Below are 20,293 nucleotides of genomic sequence, written 5' to 3'. Positions count from 1 at the left end.
GGAAAAAGAAGTAAGGGCAAGGAAAGAAGGCTTTAAAGAGTTAATAGCTTACAGGAAGAGATGCAAAATCTTACTGAAGAGAATAATTCCTTGGAAATTATTTCCTTGAATTAATTCCTTGGAAATTTGGACAAATGGAGGCTAATGACACTATGAAATATCAAGAAGGAAAAAAAAAAAACCAAAACAGAATTAAAAGACTGAGGGGAAAAGAAAATGTGAAGGGTCTCATAGGAAAAACAATTGATCTGGAAAACAGATTGAGGAGAGGTAATTTAAGAATCATTAGACCACCTGAAAGCCATAAACAACAACAAAAAGTACCTGAATATCATTTTTCATGGAATCTTAAATCAAACTGCCCAGACATCTTAAAACCAGAGGGCAAAGTAGAAGTTAAATTAATCCACCAGGGGGCAGCTAGGTGGTACAGTGGATAGAGCACCAGCCTTGAATTCAGGAGGACCCGAGTTCAAATTTGGTCTCAGACACTTAACACTTCCTAGCTGTGTGACCCCGGGCAAGTCACTTAACCCCAGCCTCAGGGAAAAAAAAAAATTAATCCACCAGTCACATACTGAAATAAAGCAACACCCAAATGAAAACTCCCAGAAATATTATAGCCAAAATCCTGAACCCCTAGATCAAGGGACAAAAAAATACAATAAGCATCCAGAAGGAATTCAGGTACCAAAGAGCCATAGTTGGCTGCTAAATCTTGTATGATTCTATCTTCTTAAAGGAGTGGAGAGCTTAGAATGACATTCCCAAAAATAAAGGAAGTGATGCCAAGTGAAATAAGCAAAACCAGGAGATCATTATACACTTCAACAATGATACTGTATAAGAATGTATTCTGATGGAAGTGGATATCTTTGACAAAGAGAATATCTAATTGTTCCAATTGATCAATGATGGACAGAATCAGCTACACCCAGAGAAGGAACACTGGGAATTGAATGTAAACAGTTTTCATTTTTGTTTTTCTTCCCAGATTATTTTTACCTTCTAAGTCCAATTCTCCCTGTGCAACAAGAGAAGTGTTCGATTCTGCACACATATATTGTATCTAGGATATACTATAACATATTTAACATGTATAAGACTGCTTGCCATCTGGGGGAAGGAGTGGAGGGAGGGAAGGGAAAAGTCAGAACAGAAGTGAGTACAAGGGATAATGTTGTTTAAAAAAAACTATATTACCCAGGCATATGTTCTGTCAATAAAAAGTTATAATAAAAAAAAAAATTAAAAAAAAAAAGAGCTGAAAATTGGAGGAAGAAGGGAGACTTGAGTTGGTAAATTGAGGTTCCTCTACTATTAAAATTTTAGTTTCTGATTTTTCCTGTATCTGTCAATCTTTCTTTTAAGAATGTGTTGGGAGTAGCTAGTTGGTACAGTGGATAGAATACCAGCCCTGAAGTCAGAAGAATCTGAGTTCAAATCTGGTCTCAGACACTAAATACTTCCTAGCTGTGTGACCCTGGGCAGGCCACTTAATTCCAAATGCCTCAGCAAAAAAAAAAAAAGAATGTAACTGTTATGTCCATTGGTGCACATATGTTCAGTATTGATATTGTGGTCCCTTTTAGCAAAATATAGTTTTCCCGCCTGTCTTTTAAAAATTAGATCTGTTTTTTGTTTTTGTTTTGTTTGAGATTTGTTTCAGCCCCTTAATTTAACTTTATGTATATCTTTGTTTCACATATTTTTCTTGTAAACAACATAATGTTGGAATCTGGTTTCTAATTCAGTCTTTCATTTTCCATTTTATGGGTGATTTCATTTCATTTACATAAACAATTTTGATTGCTAACCTATTTGCCCAAAAACACATAACGAGGCAGTCCCTGGAACAAGATTTTAAACTTGGGTCTCCATGAATCTGTGTTCTATTCCATTATCCAGTGTGCTCCCTTATTGCCCAGGTGAAAGATAGAAAGATCCAATATATTCATAACAACCCTTTTTGTGATAGAAAAAAATAGGAGACAAGATAATTAATTGTCTGTTGATTGGAAAGAATAAACTGTATTATATGACTGTTATGAAATATTACCATGCTTTGAGAAATGACTATGAAGAATTCAGAGAAGCTTGGGAAGACTTAAACTGAAGAAGAATAGAGTGCATCCACCAAGAAGTCAATACATGGATTTTGAAATCATACTGCTAGAATCATAGGCATTTGCTCTAATTCACAGATTTCATCTTGTGTTAATGTTGGTGAAAGCATATATGTGTGTGTGTGTGTGTGTGTGTGTGTGTGTGTGTGTGTGTGTGTGTGTGTGTAGCAGGGTTTTGAAAAATATGGAATTCACAGCTGATATGATAGGTAGACCTTATCAATCATACAAAACAAAAAATGAACACAAGTGGACAAAACTGATGAATTCTGCCTAGGCAGATATTTGGTTAGTTTGTCTAACCAACAGTACCTATGCACCAAAATCAAAGTGAGTGGGGTTTTGTTTTTATGTTGTCTTAGAGAACTGTTTTGTGTTTCTACCCATACATTTTGTTCTCTATTATTTGATGTCCTTTTTATTCTACCATATTGTAACTTTCGTTGTTGCTATCTTAATTCAATATCATGATCCTAAACTTTTTTCTTCACTAATAATTTATTAACAGTTAACTATAAATTCAACATTACAACAACGTCCAAGTGAATATTTGTTACCTGTAATGTTGTCAGGAGAACAGTTTGCTAACAAATTAATTTAAAATTTATTCCAATTTTCTAGCTTCACCTAAATGTTGAAGATCCCAAATTGAACACAAAGGAAGAAACAGATTCAGACAGCGGGCAGAGTAGCTGTGAAACAGGATCTCCAGGACATTCTAACACAAAGAGCACACCCTTGATTGAAAGAGGTTTGTAATATTGTTTGATCTCTTGTTTTCACATGTAAAACTTTCAGAGTTCATTTACTTTATGAACAGGGTTAAGTATTTTTTTTAACTGAGGACATCATTCTCTTCCCAGTTATCCTTAATTGATTAAAAATCTTGTTGTTTGTACTTGCCCATCTTTTCTTAAATATTTCTTTTAGTCATGCTGCAACTACCCTGGTTCCATCCCTCTTTTGCCTAGACTATTGTGGTAACCCCCAGTTGGTCTCTCTGTTTCTAATGTGTTCCCTCTTCTATTTATCCTCTACATAGTTGCCAAAATAATTTTCTAAAAATTAAAGTAATTTGGGTCTGACCCAAACCTTTACTGGCTTTCTGTTGTCTCTAGGATAAAATAGATTGCTCAGGCTTCCATTTATAGTTCTCTACAGCTTGGTTTGAGTTCACTTTTCCAATCTTGTTTCACATCTTGCTTCTTCTAGCTAAACTAGACTCCTGGATGTAACGTGCTCTCCTGGCAGTTACAATTACTAGTCTGTCCTAGACCCACCAGAGTACCTTTGACCACTGTCCTTTGCAGTGTGAGCTCTACCCGGCTCGCCTCCTCTGAGGCCTTCTAAGGTCTCTGGCCACAATCTCTTGAATCTATAGCTTAATAACCGGTAGCGCACTCAAGAACAACCACATGTAATCTTAAAAGCCTTTATTATACCTACTCACATAATGCCCTAACTGATGCCCTGACTTGTTGGTTCCCTGGTGAACACCTGGTCAGAAGACCCATGTGTTCACTACCAAAATCCTTACCTCTTTCGGCTACCCATCTTGGCTTGGCCACCCAGCTAGGGAGCCAGGGTGAACAGCAGGAGGTTAAAGAGCGCGGTTGCTGCCTGCAGTGGGCTTATATAGGGCCTGTGAGGTCACACACACAGCCAATCAGCGAGAGAGTCACCCATTACGAAGCTATCTCAATATGGCCAGGATCCCGCCCAAGGGCAGTCCTAATATCCACAGAAATTATTTCTGGGCCTCAATCCCGATGCACTGTGTCCGCCCATTTAAAGGGCCCTTACAATTCCCTTTCTCTTGTTTTGCGGGAACCGCACATCTCACCAAGCTAAACTTTTAGCACCAGCTATAGTTCACTTGATCCATGAGATGACAGTGTTATGCCCAAGGAGGTACAAAGCAGCAGATCAGTAAACAGAAGTATGACAATGAGAACCAGGCTCAACAGTGGCCCAAATGTTCAACCCATTCATCAAAGTCATACTCGAGATAATAAGCCAAAGAGGTTGGATGCCAATGAGGTAGGATGTCAACACTGAGGTGGGAAGTCAACAAGGTAAAACATCACAATTCTAGTTAACAAATATCAGTAGGTATGTTGTCACAATTCTAGTTACATTTATCACAGTTCTAGACCAATTCTAGTTTCTTACAATTTTCTGTTGCACTTTTCACACTCCTAGAACAATTCTAGCTTATCACAATTCTCAATTGCACTTTTCACAATTCTAGAACAATTCTAGCTTATCACAATTCTCTATTGCACTTTTCACAATCCTAGAGCAATTCTAGTTTATCACAATTCTCAATTGCACTTTTCACAATTCTAGAACAATTCTAGCTTATCACAATTCTCTATTGCACTTTTCACAATTCTAGAACAATTCTAGTTTCACAGGTGCACATAAGCAGTCATGTCCAGTAACATTGTCTCAATAACAATGGCAGGTGGGTGTGTTGGTTTTTCACCCACTAATTTAAAAGCATAGTCCTTCAATAGAAAGCATAGGGCAAAGCCTCTTCCCAGGCCACCATATGGCAAGTGGCCACGGGAGAAGCAAGCAGGCCCATTGTCCATTTACAGTCTTTATATTGCGTATCACCCAAAACAGTCCATTTCAGCTGCAACACTGGAACTGTGTCTGGTGTCTCTGGTCACGGTCAGGAGGGGCATCGCTGCCATCAGCGTCTGAAGGGCTGCGGACATCTGGCTGGTCTCTCTGGACTGTTGTCTGGTCCTTCTCTTGGATCCCCAGGTTACAAATGTCTCTGGTGGGGATGAACTCTGCTGCTGGATCTGCACCTAGGAAGGAATGTCCCCGGGGCCCAACTTGGGCCTTTCCAAATGCCATCCAGGCCTTTCCACATCACAGTGGAAACAAAGTTGTTGTCAAAAAGATTAACAAGTCAGACAAAAGTCAGTCTGTCACTTAGCTGCACTTTCTGTGTATGCCCGAAGTGCATTGCTAAGGTAAAATGCAAAGAATTTAAAAATGTAAAACCAAAATAATTTAAAAGTGTAAAACCGAAATAGATTAAAAATGTAAAACCAAAATAACTTTAAAATGTAAAATCAAAATACTTTGAAGATGTAAAATCAAAAATGTTTAAAAATGTAAAATCAAAATTTAAAAATTGTAAGCAATCACATATCCCAAAATTCCCTTCTCTTGTTTAGAAGAGATCTTGGGGATAGTCTGTGCAGTAATGACTTTACTAGAACACTCTGGCTATATCCCTGAATTCTTTTGCCTAAAAATCAAAGTTTGAGTTTCTGATACCGAATTGTACTTCAGTAGTGTGAATCAATAAATCTGATATTTTCCTCCTGGGTCAAAGATCACACACTGTCTATTTATTCTAGTGATTAAAATAGCAATTTTCCAACCCATTCTAAACATAAACACGGTTTTATAAGTACCCGTAGGGGGTTGGGAAATCAAGCTCACCTGTGGAAGTGGAAAATCCACGAGGTAAGAAAAGAGGAGTTCCAACTCTCCAAAGACGATCCTAGCAGTTTTAAAAGTATAAAACTCCACTCTCTCTAACTGCAAGGCCTTATCCCTGTAAGGTTTCTTAGAAATTAACTGAACTGTATTTTTAAAACTTTTCTGATTATACTCAATACCCCACAATTCCTTTTTGCCTTGGGGCATAAAGCCTACTCCAGTCCTTTGAAATGAAGACACAGGAGTTTTGAATGGATTAATGGGCAGTGCTGATGGTATTATCGCCCTTCCTTTTCCTCCTCCCCCTTCTCCCTTGGCCCAAGAAGGTGAGGCAGAGGGAAGAAGAATTGGAAAATCCCCCAAAGGCTGATTCAAAATCAAACCTGAGCTTTGCACATAAAAAGAACTAAACTTCTTCTCAATGGAAGAGTACTGGATAAATTCCTTAAAACAACAATGCAGGAGGTAAACCAACAAAACGCTAAGAAGAATTTCTACAACTGAAGTCCATGTGATTCGTTTATTTCCTTCCTTAGTTTCAGCCACTGGTTTGAACTCTTCCTGTTCTATCTGTAGTAACCTAGCTTTTTCTTCTTTCTCTATCTCAATCTGTAGTTTAACCTGCAATTCCAGCAACTCTTGCTGTGGCATTTTATACTCTCTACTGTCATACAATCGCATTAGCTCTAGGTTGCTCCCTCTCCGAGCTATATTTAATAGGTGTGGGGATAGCCTTCTCGGAGCTTGATTACAAGCTTCCTGCTGTTCTTCAGTGGTGATCTTTGTTAAAAGATCTTCCATCTGGCTCTTTAACCTCTTTATATAATAAGCATTATGTTCAGCTGTGTCCTTGAGTCTGATCCCAGATTTACCTGGGTCCATATTGCTTCTCTGTCTTCCCTCTTAAGTGGCGTTTCTACCGGATCTTTCAGAATCTTAATTCTGAATATTAAATATTTTCAAAACCTGATAATTCCTGATGCGTCCACGTTGGGCGCCATATGTAACGTGCTCTCCTGGCAGTTACAATTACTAGTCTGTCCTAGACCCACCAGAGTACCTTTGACCACTGTCCTTTGCAGTGTGAGCTCTACCCGGCTCGCCTCCTCTGAGGCCTTCTAAGGTCTCTGGCCACAATCTCTTGAATCTATAGCTTAATAACCGGTAGCGCACTCAAGAACAACCACATGTAATCTTAAAAGCCTTTATTATACCTACTCACATAATGCCCTAACTGATGCCCTGACTTGTTGGTTCCCTGGTGAACACCTGGTCAGAAGACCCATGTGTTCACTACCAAAATCCTTACCTCTTTCGGCTACCCATCTTGGCTTGGCCACCCAGCTAGGGAGCCAGCGTGAACAGCAGGAGGTTAAAGAGCGCGGTTGCTGCCTGCAGTGGGCTTATATAGGGCCTGTGAGGTCACACACACAGCCAATCAGCGAGAGAGTCACCCATTACGAAGCTATCTCAATATGGCCAGGATCCCGCCCAAGGGCAGTCCTAATATCCACAGAAATTATTTCTGGGCCTCAATCCCGATGCACTGTGTCCACCCATTTAAAGGGCCCTTACACCTGGATATGGATTAAACTCTCCATTCTGTCTCCTGACTCTGTATTCACTCAAGTTCTTTGCCCTCTCTGCCTGTATTTCTTTCCTTTCTTCACTCAGTCCATCAGAATCCTTGTCTTTTTTTTCCCCCATATTATTGTTGGTGTGTTTGTTTTGTTTTGTTTTCAAATTATTGGTGGTTTTTTGTTTTGTTTTGTTTGTTTGTTTGTTTGAGAGGCAATTGGGAAATTGCCCAGTCACACAACTACAAAGTTTTAAGTGTCTGGGGCTGAATTTGAACTTGAGCCCTTCTGACTCCAAAACCAATCCTCTATCCAGCTCTTTTGTATTTTTGTTTTGTTTTGTTTTTTGGTTTTGTTTTTAAGATGTATGTAGCTCAAAGGAGTTCTTCCTTTGCAGTGTCTTTCCTGTTCCTCTCAGTTGTTAGTGCTTTTCATCCTTAAATTAATCCACCAAATTTCCTTAATATATGTAATATCACTCTAGCGCAATGAACACAAGCTCACTGAAGTCAGGAACTATTTCATTTTTGTAATGGGCCCAATAGCACAAACTTGATAATTGAATTGAGTTGACTTGAGATTAAATGTGTAATTCCATTTGGAGAAGACCCATATGCACTTTGCTAGTTTGCTGGAAATATAGAGATTAGATTAGGACATTTGGAGGCCTAAATTCTAGTCACAACCCTACCACTAACTTATGTAACTTTGGTCATGGCCCTTCCCCCTCTAAGTTGCAGTTTCTCTCTTTTATATAAATGAGGGAGTGTACTAGATGATCTCTAAAGTCCCTTCTAGTTCTAAAATTCTATGATTTACAAAACATATTTGGAGGAACTCATTCCAGCTACAGTGTCAGAATTGTAAAATTTCATACAGATTAGAAATGTTTTCTACACTGAGCTGTTAAAGTGTGGATAATTACATTTCTCAATATGTGGAAGCTATGTTAGGTTTGGGAAAATGTTTTCATAATGTGGATAAGACTCGATTTGCTGTGCTAAAATAAACCTTTAGTGGTAGTTGCAAGATTTCACAAGCTGAGATAAATCTCTGACGCATTATAACCATCCATTTCTACAGATGAATATTTTGGGGGGAGGGGGAATGGAGACCAATCCAAGTGACCAAGTAACATTCTTTTATCTTTCATTTATTCCAGACTCAGATGAAGAGATCTTTGTGAGTAAGAAATTGAAACGTAACAAGTTTCTCCTACAGGACAGTGACAGTGAAGAAGACAGAGATGTCCTTCCTAAGAAGGCTGACTATGACAATGTAGAACTGGAAAGTGGGGAGAATAAAGAAAACATATATGCAGGGAAAAAGGGGAAAGCACGAAAGATTTATCAGACTCTGAAAGACAGTGATGAGAGTGACACTGAGGAGCCACCATATCAGAAGAACCTTGGCAGCCGGGTGATGACTCCTTTGGCTGAAAGTAGCTCGGATCTGGGTTCGCAATCCCCAGAGTCTGCGACCTCACCAGCAGGTGCTAGGAAAAGGTTCAAAGAATGTGCTCGGGCTAAAGAAGATACTGAAGGGAAAACAAAAGGGAGATCACAGAGGAGGCTTGAGAAAGAAGCTAAAAAGATGGAAGTGATTAGTCGGCTGAAAAAAAAGGAAAATAAAAATGAGGTATTTTTAAAAGTCATTCAGATATTTTTAGGATGTTTAACATATTCATTTTGTATTTTAATTACCCATGTCCATAATTTATTTTTCATTTCTTAAAGACAGGGACCGTATGTTCTTCATATTTTTTCCCTTGATGACCTAGCACAACATAAAGAGACAGAAGGGAGAAGGAACTGGACTTGGAATCACAGGACCAGGGTTTTAATCCTGGCTCTTCTTGTTGTTCAGTCATGTCCAGCTCTTTATGATCTTATTTGGAGTTTTCTTAGCAGAGACACTAGAGTGATTTGCTTTTTCCTTCTCCAGCTCATTTTACAGATGAGGTAAATAGGATTAAGTGACTTGCCCAGGATCACCAGCTAGTGAGTATCTGACACCAGATTTGAAATTAGGAAGATAAGAGATTCTAAGCCACAGCACCACCTAATTGCCCTAGGCCTGGCTCTACCACTGGACAAATCATATCAACTTTTTGTACCTCAGTTTCCTTATCTGCACCGTGGAGGAAATAATTCCTAGATCACATGATAATTTTAAGGAAAGTGCTTAGTAAACTCTCAAGTGCCATATAAATATGTGCTGTTAACTTGAGACAATTAGTGTTTGATTTGAAGGATGCAAGTGAACTTTGAAATGAAAGGATTTTTTTAATACTTATGTGCATGCTTCCAGCAATTAGAGATCTTGTTTGCTTAGTCAAAATTCAGCCTTAATTAGTTTTAAAAGAAAGCACCCAATAAGATGATTCAGTTTTCAAAAAGCCCTCATTAATTTTGGGCAGTTTGTTTGTAGATAGAACTTTCTGTTCTACCCAGGTTGGATGTGTGTTATGAACTAATTAAAATAATTCTTCACTCTAGCAGAATCAATTGTTATCTGTTTCAGAATATTAACTTGATCACCTCAAAATCTTTTTCAGAGGTAGATGGGGCATAAATCTTAGATGTACAAACAAAAGAAAATGTTAAATGTTAGTTTGTTAAAATGAAGAACATAGGCTTTATTTTTGCTTTGATTTTTTTTTTTTTTTTTTTTTTTTTTTGGTAACATTATACAGGAAGGTGAAACCAAACAACCTTTCAATGATAGTGGCTGTCTTCTTGGGGACAGTGATCTTTTTGAGACTGGTTTGGAGGAAGATCTCCCCACCAGAAGATGAAGAATCATTAGAATCCATACGAGCTTCTGTGAAAGGCAAAGTCAAAAAGCACAAGGTAAGTAAAGTATTAATGGATGCAGGCCTTCCCATCATTCCCAATTGTTTTTCCTCCTTAGCTTGGAGTTGGATGTTGATAAAGATTTTTTTTTAAACTTAAGAAATCATGTGCTGATTGATTTAGGCTTTTTAGCGGTTGTTAATTTTGGAAACTGTTGTACAGGTGACAGACATGCTAACCCGTCAGAAAGTGGGGCTGAGGTAGTATTGCCATATTAGGATTGACTGATAGCAAGTGTTGCTTCAGATTCTGTAAAAATGTTAAAATTCTCCATAGGAACAGACTGGTCATTAGGATGTTTTCCCCAATTTGGTTTATAAATCACACATATCCTGGTAGGAGACAGTCAAAAGGTAGTGTTGAATTCCAGCCTGGGGTGTGAAGCTCACAACCCTGGATGGAACAGATCTGTTGATTTTGGATTTTTTTCCTAATAAAAACAAAGAATCCAAATAGGGGAAACAGAGGATCAGGCACGCAGGTAAAGTCAAAAGGGGACAACTGCCAGAGAACCCAGGGGAGATGGCAAGAACAGCTCTAATCTGAGCCTCCTGAAACAGACACACTAACAGTATTTACTGACATGCATAGGGTGCTTTGAGAAGCAACATGACACGGTAGACAAGAATCAGTTTTGGAGTGAAAGAGACTTTAATTCTTCCCTGTGATACTTATTTGCTGTGTGAACTTGGGCAAGTCACTTAGCTTGTCATATATAGCCTTAAAGTTTATGAAGCCCTTTGTAGAACATTACCTCATTTGGACCTCACACCACTTCTGTGAGATAAGAGGTGGGCACTACAGATATTATATCCATTTTATAAAGAAAACAGGCTTGCTCATGGTTATGGAGTTAATAAAATCAGATGAATTTGAATCCAAATCTTCTGACTTCAAGTCAAGTATTCTGCATACTTTATCATGTTGCCTGCTAGAAGTTTTTCTGATCTCCTTGGAAGCATAAGAGGCATATGGAGAAGAAAGGGTGCTTTGGGGAACTGGTGTTGAATGCTAATTATATTGTTAGGCTGGTTCAGGGCATCAGATTTGTTTTTTGAGCTTTTTAATGAATGTCTAGAATCTAAGAAACTTGACATTTGGGGATTTTATATCTATTAAATAATTAATTCAACCTAAAGACAGTCTAGTACACTGGGAGTCACAAAAATAAATCTGTGCCAAAACTTTCTGGTAAGAAATATCTTCTCAACCCACTTAGACATTTGATCCCTTTAGTCACAGAAAAGAATTATAGCATGTAGGGCCCAGAAGAATTTTTAGAGACCATCTAATAGCTAATCCATAATAACTAACATTGATAATAAAGCCTACTGTGTGTCATGTACTGTGTTAAGCATTTTACAATTATTATTTCATTTGATTGTCGTAATAATTCTGAGAGGTGTTTGCTATCATCATTCCCATTTTACAGATGAGGAAATTGTGGCAAACTGAGGTTAAGGGTTTATACTCAAAGTCATACAGCTAGTAATTGTCTGGTAGATTTGAACTCAGCTCATCCTGACTTGAGACCTGGTGCTCCAACTACTGCACTACCTATTTCCCTCACTTATCTGCTCTGGCTATGTCCTTTTACAGAGGAGGCAACCAGAGAGGGACCGTGATATGCCAAAAGTCACATAACGAGTTCATGCTTGAGCTAGGACTAGAACCAAAGCCTCTTGACACCCAATCTGGGGCCTTTTCCCTGTGTCATGTCATTTCATCTTTGTTAGATGATTACTTTGCTATCTTTTCTTTTAGAAAAAGGAGCTGTCTTTGGAAAGTGGGGGCTGTTCATTTGAAGATGAAAAGGAGCTGTCAAAAGGAATGATAAGAAAGGTGAAGGAATACTTAGAAGCCATGTTCCCTTTGGTTTCTTTCCAGTGAGTTGTTCATTTCTCCCTCCTCGTGTTTATTCTGTCCTGAGTCCTGCCCCTTTCTCCCCCACCCCCATTTCCCTTTTCTTCTTGTTCTCTTAGAAAAAGAAGCCTCTTTCAGGAAGAAGCATCCATCTTTATTTAAAGCACTAACATAAGTTTCTTTTCTCTTTAAGGAGAGAAAGGCGGCCAAGCTAAGTAAAGAAGCTATGAAAAGGCTACATAGTGAGAGCCAACGCCTTATTCGAGGTAATGATATTAATGCATTGTGCTTTGTAGAAAACACAAGTGAAGTCTTTGTAAGAAAATCGGTTTTGGCTCAAGGGATGTTTCTAACATTCTTAGGTTTAAATTTAGTTTATACCACTGTTCTGCCCAGTATTTTTATTTTTATCAATAACTTGGTGCATATTTAATTCAGTTTGTAGATGGCATGAAGCTGGGAGGAAGAGTAAAGTAATTCATATAACTCACATTTATTTAGCACCTTAAAGTTTGCCAAGTACTTTGTACACTCATAACAACCTTGTGAGGTAGAGAATACACATAATATTCACAATACTCCCTCCCATTACTGGCATGTATGACTTATTTTTACTTTGTCTTTTTCAGATGAGAAAATTGAGGTAGAGGGAATTTAAATGACTTACCAAAGATTACATAGCTAGTAAAAGCTAGAATTCAAATCTAAACCTCTTTCTTCTAAATCTCAATCTAGTGTTCTTTCTACATATACCATAGCTTCACAAAGCATGTGACTTGCCCATAATTATATGACAAGCATAAAGGCCTGGATATGAAACTTAAGTCACCTAAATCTCAAGACTGTGAATCAAGAAATGGATTCTGGTCTTAATATTGCTACTTACTCGCTGTGTTACCTGAACAAGTCATTTAAGCTTTTTGTGTATCAGTGTGCTCATCTATGAAAGGAAAGGGTTGAACAATATGATCTCTTATCTTTAATTTTATATCAGCTAGGGGCAGGAAGGTGGTGCAGTGGATAGTGCACCAGCCCTGAAGTCAGGAGGACTTGAGTTCAAATGTGATCTCAGACACTTAACACTTCCTAGCTGTGTGATCCTGGGCAAGTTACTTAACCCCAATTGCATCAGCAAAAAAATAAAAATAATTTTATATAAGATATAGCTCATTGGGATCAGTGGTTCCCAAAAGGCATGCCAGTACATTGTCCTAGGTGTGCCACATTATATGGGGTATAGCTTTTCAATTCAATCCATCTCCCACAAATTGTTTTAACTTTACACTTGCATTCTTACATGCATATGCAAATTTCACATGCATGCACAGGGGAAAAAAATCTATAAACTTCTGTGTTAGATAATAGAATTGGGATTCTTAAGGATTTTAACAGACTGAAACAATGACCAAATCTAATAATATTACATATAATAGGGATAAAAGCATTTAGCATTCAAAAATCCAGTTCACAAGTCTGGGATAGAGGAGACATAGCTTAATAGCAAAAAGACTTGGGTCTTTTTTTACAAGTTTAATGTGATTTGGCAAAAAAAAAAAAAAAAAAAAAAAAAAGCTAATGTTGTCTTAGGCTGTTTAATTGTATTCAGAACCAGGGAGGAGGTGGTCAGTATCCAGGTTGGTCCAAATCTTAGTATTAGATTTAGTTCTGAATATTGCATTTTAGGAGAAAAATTAACAAGTTGAAGAATGCCCAGAAGCATGTGACCAGGTTACTTTTCCAGTGAGAAATCATTATAGAAAATGTGAATTTTGCCCCTGGATAAGGGGAAACTTAAAGAGAATATATAATCATCATCTTTCAGTATATGAAGGTTGTCTAATAGAAGAGGGACCAGGTTGGCTTGGCTTCAGAGACTATTGTGGTAGAATTACACAAGGCAGATTTTAATCTTAGTATAGGAAAGAATTTTCTAATAGTCAGAAAAAGTCTAAATGAGCTCTTTGGACTAAAAATCTGACAGTCTATCTTAGGAGATTATGAGTTCCCCATCTCTGGAGAGATTTAATCTGAAGCTAGATAACTGCTTGCTGGATAAACATATTGTGGTGGGAATTTATGTCTTATATAGCATTAGACCAGATGTTCTTTGAGATCACTGAACCCCTATGATTCCATGGTCTTTAAGCCTAGGGAACTTTGGTGAAAAGAGTCACCATTGTGAAATTCCTGGTCTCTTAATATAAACTGAACATGTTTTTCGACCTGCAGTTACCTTAACTTCTCCATAAGGAAGATCCTTTGTTCTCAGCCCTCCCTTTGTTGGAATGATTATGTCCTTTCTTGCCTATTCACTGTTGGCTAATGGAGTTTCATGTGCACACTTAACTGTGCATTTGCTTCAGTCTTTGACTCCTTTGCTTTGCCTCCTTCTGCAGAGTCCGCACTCTCTCTTCCCTATCACATGCCTGAAAACAAAACCATTCATGACTTCTTCAGAAGCAAGCCTCGACCTTCTGGCCAGGGAAGCGCCATGGCGCTGCTGAAGTAAGAGCCCTTTCTATTTATGTGGCTGGGTTTTCAAGACTTACTATTTTGAGAAATCTGATTTTTGGGTAAATAGTTACCTCTCAACCCCAAATAAAAAATTCCCCAAATTGCTGAAAGGCTGCATATTCTAATGGAAAGAGCACCTGGCTTCAGTGGCAGCAGGCCTGGTTTAGTCCTAATTTGGCCTTGTATTAGTTGAGTTATCCTTGTTGGGTGGTCACTTCATCTTCACTTGTAAAATGGCAATTTTCTTGCTTTCCTTACCGGGTCTTGGATCATATGAAGTAATGATCATAAAGCCTTTTTATTAAAGATTGAGGAGCAGCTAGGTGGCGCAGTGGATAGAGTTATGAGGACCTGAATTCAAATGTGGCCTCAGATACTTAATACTTCCTGGCTGTGTGACCCTAGTCAAGTCACTTAACCCCAGTTGTCTCAGAAGAAAAAAGATTGAGAATATGGCTCCCTGAGGATCAGAGTCATTCAGCCTGTTTCCCTCCTCATAGGTCCTCTAAGTATCAAGCAGCCTTCAGTAAAGAAATCAGCACCACTACTAGCTCGAGTGACATCAGCAATACCAGCCACTCCAGAGGCTCTGACCAAATGGTGGGCCCTGTACCGGAAACTGAGAACAACCCGTTGCCCTTAGCTCCCCAGGCCCCTGCCGACTCTGCTGATCAGCCTGCTGGTGAGGATGGCACAAAAGAGAAGTCAGGACGCTGTGGGGGTTGGGGACAGAAGGAACTCATAGAGGCCCCTACGAGCCCTTCACCCAAGGACAGCTCAGAATGTCAGGAGGAATCTGGCATCTTCAGGAGTAAGGGGCCAGCACAGATGGAATCAAGGGCCCCTGTGGCCCTTGAACTCAATGTTCTAGAGGAAGAAGAAGAGCCTCAGGATCTTAAGAAAACAAAGAGCAAGATAGATGAAGGCAGGCAGCAAACTGTGGGAAAGGCCACTGTTCCATCAGAAAAAGGAAGGAAGGTCAGCTTCCTGGATAAACTCCAGCGACTGGGAGTAGATCTCTCCATTAAGCCAAAGCTGGGGACTGATGAAGATTCTTTTGTGACACTTGACGAGCCTGAACCCAATAGAGGTAATGCTTTAATCTAGGCCTTTCCTCTGCTGAATAGTGATTGTTCTAATATTTTGGATGTAACTAATGCAAACAACTCATATATCTTTGATTATAGATGGGGAGGTGGGAATCACTGAAATTAATAGATAATTTCCAAATGTTAGTAGGTATAGGTGGAATTTTATTTTAGGAAGCCATAGTTTTCTAAAGAAATGCTATCTGTTAGCTGATCTTTGATGCTGTTTTGACCCTGCATTGAGGAGTCTGGGAATATCACGTTCATACATACAAATCCTTAGTGAAGTAGAAGACTATTCATATGCACAAGGCAAAAGAGTGTACTTTTAAAAAATAATATAAAACCAATATAGAGAATACATTATATCTGCATACATTAATAGATTGAATTGAAGGATGGGAGGAGAAAAGATAAGTTTTGAGTTACTGTTATGCATGTGTCTTAAAGATACTCTTAATATTATGATATTAAAAGTCAGCTTGCTAAATGTATTCCTTAATGTATCAGTAATAGGAAATGTCCTTAGTGGGCTCTGAAGTGATTATAGGTAATTGTATATAAACAGTTGCTAAGATAGTATCAATGGTAATTGAGAAAGTAATTCTACGTATTTTCTGGAGGCATTTGTGTTTTGTCCCAGGACTCTTTTCTCACTTTAGAGCAAACAGATGTTAGCTTAAAAGAGGGCCATCTCTTGTCATCTTGATCTGAATCTGGCTACTGGACCCAGGTGGCTGGGGAGGAGAAAGTGAGACTGGTAATCTTGATCAGCTTTCCCTCACTTAAATCCAATTCACTTGCACATCAGGGCATTACTTCCTTGTTGTCTTGGTTATCTTTGAGAACTAAGGACAAACAACAATAACAAGCCTCAGAAAAGATTTCTTCTAATCCCCCTTACCTCCACAGTGCTGCTTTGGGTTGATTCAGAAACCATTTAAGTGACTGCTATATGCCAGGCACTATGCAAAGTGCTGAAAATAAAAATAAAAAAAGGAAAGATAATCCCTGCTCTCTAGGAGCTTATAATCCAATGAAGGAAGATAGGGAAAGCTTGAAAGGGGAAAAGGTAAAGACACCAGGCGTTACTTAGTTGCGGACATCTAGTTCCACAGTTAGCCAAATGATTTAGTGAGCTCCATATTTCTTCCATCAACCAATGCAAGGTCACTCTTTCTCTGCAACAGGAGGAAAAAGGTGTCAAACACACTGAATCAGAGAACCATGTCTCTAACATTCACTAAATGTTACTCCTAAACATTCCTCAATGTTACCCAAGTCGGATTAAAATGTGATTGAGGAATATTTAACATTAAATAAAAATACAGTGCTGTTTAAAAAAAAAAAAAAAAAAAAAACCAGCCAATTTTCATAGCAGCAGTGGTGCTGAAATGGGGAACTTTGGTATAGAGCTTGGTCCCAGGCATCTATTCTACCAATAGGATTATACAAATAATAATGTTATGACTTAATAGAGTTAATAAAAATTTAGTGTTCTGGTTAAATCAGGAAGTTTAATCCTGGTTTAGGATTTGTGTCCTTTATTTCATAGTACTTGGGATTTGACCATTTGCCAGTATTTTTTTTAGTAGATTGACTGCTAACTAAATTTGTGAGCACATCTGTTATGCAGGATTTCTTGCTCAACAAAATTTGTTTCAGTCCACATTAATGAAGTAGTAGTAGTGGTGGAAGCAGTTGGAGTAGTGTAGCATATTTTGAGGCCAAATCAGGGAAGTAACCTCATAGATCTGAAGGATACAACAATTCAGTAAGGTAAAATCCTATATTATAAACATACAAATAGACGTGTGTGTGTGTGTGTGTGTGTGTGTGTGTGTGTGTGTGTTTCTATTTGCTGCTACTCTATAGCAGCATTAACAAGATTAACTGGCTTGTTGATGGTTTTGCTCTTTATTGGTGAAGAAGCCCTTTGGGCTTAAAACTAAACATGGATGGGGGGGATGGGTTTTGTTTAGAACTGGAAGCTTTAAAGGAGCGTTTCTGGAAGCACGCGTGTCCCACAGCCAAGGCCCAAACTGTGTCTGAACGAAAAATGAACCTGAACATTATAGTGAAAGAGACGGGTACTGATGGCAAGGAAGAGCTGAAGGCTGATGTGGTCCCCCTGACTTTGGCTACAGAGAAATTAGATGGAATGAGCTATGCAAAACCAGGTATTTATGGAGTTTTTGTGTTTCTGGGCATTTTCCTAGTCCTCTAAAGAAAATGCCATCTGTTTGCAGTTTGTTGATGCTATGGTGGTCTTGCAATGGGGAAGTGTGGAATATCAGAGTTAAAGGATTCTAAGAGTTCAAGATCATCTAGGCTACAGATGAAGAATCCAAAGCTTCATATAAAATTGGGGAGGTGCTTTGCCCAAGGTGAACATGGCAGATTCAGGATGCAGACCTAGGTCTCTTGGCTTCTAGTCTAGTCCTCTTTCCATTGCAACCTCATCTGTTCTGCTAATTTTGCTAAGGGAATAGTACAATATCATCTCAATCTGCTTTCATTTGAATCCTGTTTCATTGATTTCAGACTGGTTAGTTTTGTTTCTTGTCCTTTGGAGGCACCTACCCACAAGGCTCTAAGTTCTCTCCCAGATAATATATTAGAGGCATTTGACAGTGTCCAAGGATGTGGGTCTAGTTCATGACAGCAGCTAACAGTTGACCAGCCTTATACTCTAAAACATTTTTCCCTGGAATTTTTGTGTACTAGAAAATATCTCTGGCCTGGTTCTTATATGATGCTTTGCTCAGAAGTGTGGTAATGGAATTGGCAATTTTTTTTAAGGTTCTCCCCTTGACCAATCTGATTCAGTCTATTATTTGTCTACTATTTGTCTGATGTCTACTTTTTGTCGAGCATTGTGCTGAGAGCTGGGGATACAGTTTATAAGAATTATAAGAATTCTTCCCTCAAAGAGATCACAGTTTACTGTGAAGAGACTAAACTCATGGCCAGTGATACCATAAAGAAGATTTTTGCATCAGGTAGGGCTTGCACTAGATAAGCACAGGGTCCTTCCAAGCCTATGCCTCTGTGACTCTTTGGATTCATTAATTTTGTCTGCAAATGAAGCATCAATTTAAGAAGCCCTGCTTTTACCAAAGGAAGAAAGGCCTAAAGCATCAGAGACTCACTCTAGTTTTCTTTTTAGAAGTAATATTACCACATGAATCTAATTACCTGGAATCACATGTTTATAAAGCTCCATTGTAAAGGGTCTAATGTATTTTTATTGTATTCTTGCTCACCTGCTCAGGTGAGAAGCTACAGGTACTGAAAGCAAAACTTCAGGAAGCAATGAAACTCCGAAGACTTGAGGAGCGCCAGAAGCGGCAGGCGTTGTTCAAACTGGATAATGAAGATGGGTTTGAAGAAGAGGAAGAGGAGGAGGAGGAGATGACAGATGAATCAGATAAGGAAGAGGAGGAGAAGGAAGAAGAGGAGGAGGAGGAGGAGGAGGAAGGCAATCAGGAGGTCTCTGGCAATTGTGTGATTTTGTCACCTTTTTAATGCTTGCTGACTAAGTCATGATTAATGAAGGAAAGAAAATCAGACTGATATTATTTCTGGCATTGTTGCCAGAAAAAGATAATAAGCATGTTTAGTTACTTAAGAGATTTAAACTGCCTAGATTGAGGTGACGACATAGCCTGTTCCATGATTCTCAGGGCTATTTTCCAGGGTTTTCAATTATTAGCACCATTTATTGAACACCTACAATATTCAGAACCTTGACTGTGATTCTACTTTATTGGTATCTATTTTTGAACATAAAAGTTATATTGAGGCCCCTTTGTATAAATTAAGCTTTTGCTCTCCTTTAGTGATTTAGTTAATTCTTTCTTTTCTTAGAATAAAAGGGAAAAGCCACTTAGACCATTGTAATTGCTGACTTTCCTGGGTGTGGGAATGAAATCTTCAGGCTCTGAGGCTTTTCTGGGTCACTGATTGTCTAGGTTGAGGGAAACCTCCCTCCCTGCCCCTCAGCATGGAACTTTATAGCTTCTGTAAAGAGCAATAATAATTTATTTGCATTAGCTCATTAGTTGGAAGGTTATTTTACAACTGAGTTAGTTTAATGTCTTGAAGAGGATACTTAGAGGGGATTCAAGTATCTAAAAGGTGGTTATTTGGGAAGGACATTAAATTTATTTTTTGTAGCCCTAGGGGGCTGAGCTAGAAGAACAAAAATTTTAGCACTTTAAGACTTGAAGCTGATCTACTGGAGGACTTGCCTTGTGAGTTTCTTGAACCTGGAAGTGTTCAAGCAAGTCTTGCTGACCAGCTACCTATTGGTGTTGTGTGATAGGACATGGAGCTAGATGGCCTCCAATATTCTGAGGTTCTAATCCTGAGCAAATCACTTAATTTCTTAGAGTTTTAATCCTCTTTTTCTAAGCTATAGATAACAATCTCTCTTCCCTTTCCTTTGCCTCCCAGTGCTATACAGAATCAGATGTGTGTAAAAAAGTGTCATGAAAATGCAAGAATTAAATTATTATGGCCTAGGGGCAGCTAGGTGGCACAGTGGATAGCGCACCAGCCCTGAATTCAGGAGGACCCAAGTTCAAATCTGGTCTCAGACACTTAATATTTCCTAGTTTTGTGACTCTGGGCAAGTCATTTAACCCCAGCCTCAGGGGAAAAAAATTTATTATGGCCTTAGCTCAGGGTAGATTCAATTCAAGTTGCATTTTTAAGCTAAGAAGAAAAAACAATTATCCTTCAGGCTAATATTTTGCACTCTGTCTCTCTCTCTCTCTTTTTTTTTTTTTTTTTGGTGC

The 20,293-nt window shown here is 38.6% G+C and overlaps 1 protein-coding gene across 1 annotated transcript in view; it reads left to right on the top strand.

The window, feature by feature from the left end:
* Nucleotides 1–20,293, top strand: part of CLSPN (claspin) — a 43,270-nt gene that overhangs the window by 10,016 nt on the left and 12,961 nt on the right. The window contains 10 exon segments of the mRNA XM_074305108.1: nucleotides 2,748–2,877; nucleotides 8,334–8,809; nucleotides 9,867–9,949; nucleotides 9,951–10,023; nucleotides 11,791–11,868; nucleotides 12,083–12,155; nucleotides 14,286–14,394; nucleotides 14,904–15,493; nucleotides 17,474–17,671; nucleotides 18,766–18,983. Of these exon segments, the coding sequence (XP_074161209.1) occupies nucleotides 2,748–2,877; nucleotides 8,334–8,809; nucleotides 9,867–9,949; nucleotides 9,951–10,023; nucleotides 11,791–11,868; nucleotides 12,083–12,155; nucleotides 14,286–14,394; nucleotides 14,904–15,493; nucleotides 17,474–17,671; nucleotides 18,766–18,983 (2,028 nt within the window).

The sequence above is a fragment of the Sminthopsis crassicaudata genome, chromosome 3, assembly GCF_048593235.1.
Source record: "Sminthopsis crassicaudata isolate SCR6 chromosome 3, ASM4859323v1, whole genome shotgun sequence".
NCBI classification, from domain to species: domain Eukaryota; kingdom Metazoa; phylum Chordata; class Mammalia; order Dasyuromorphia; family Dasyuridae; genus Sminthopsis; species Sminthopsis crassicaudata.
This window is presented reverse-complemented; position numbering and strand designations above follow the sequence as displayed.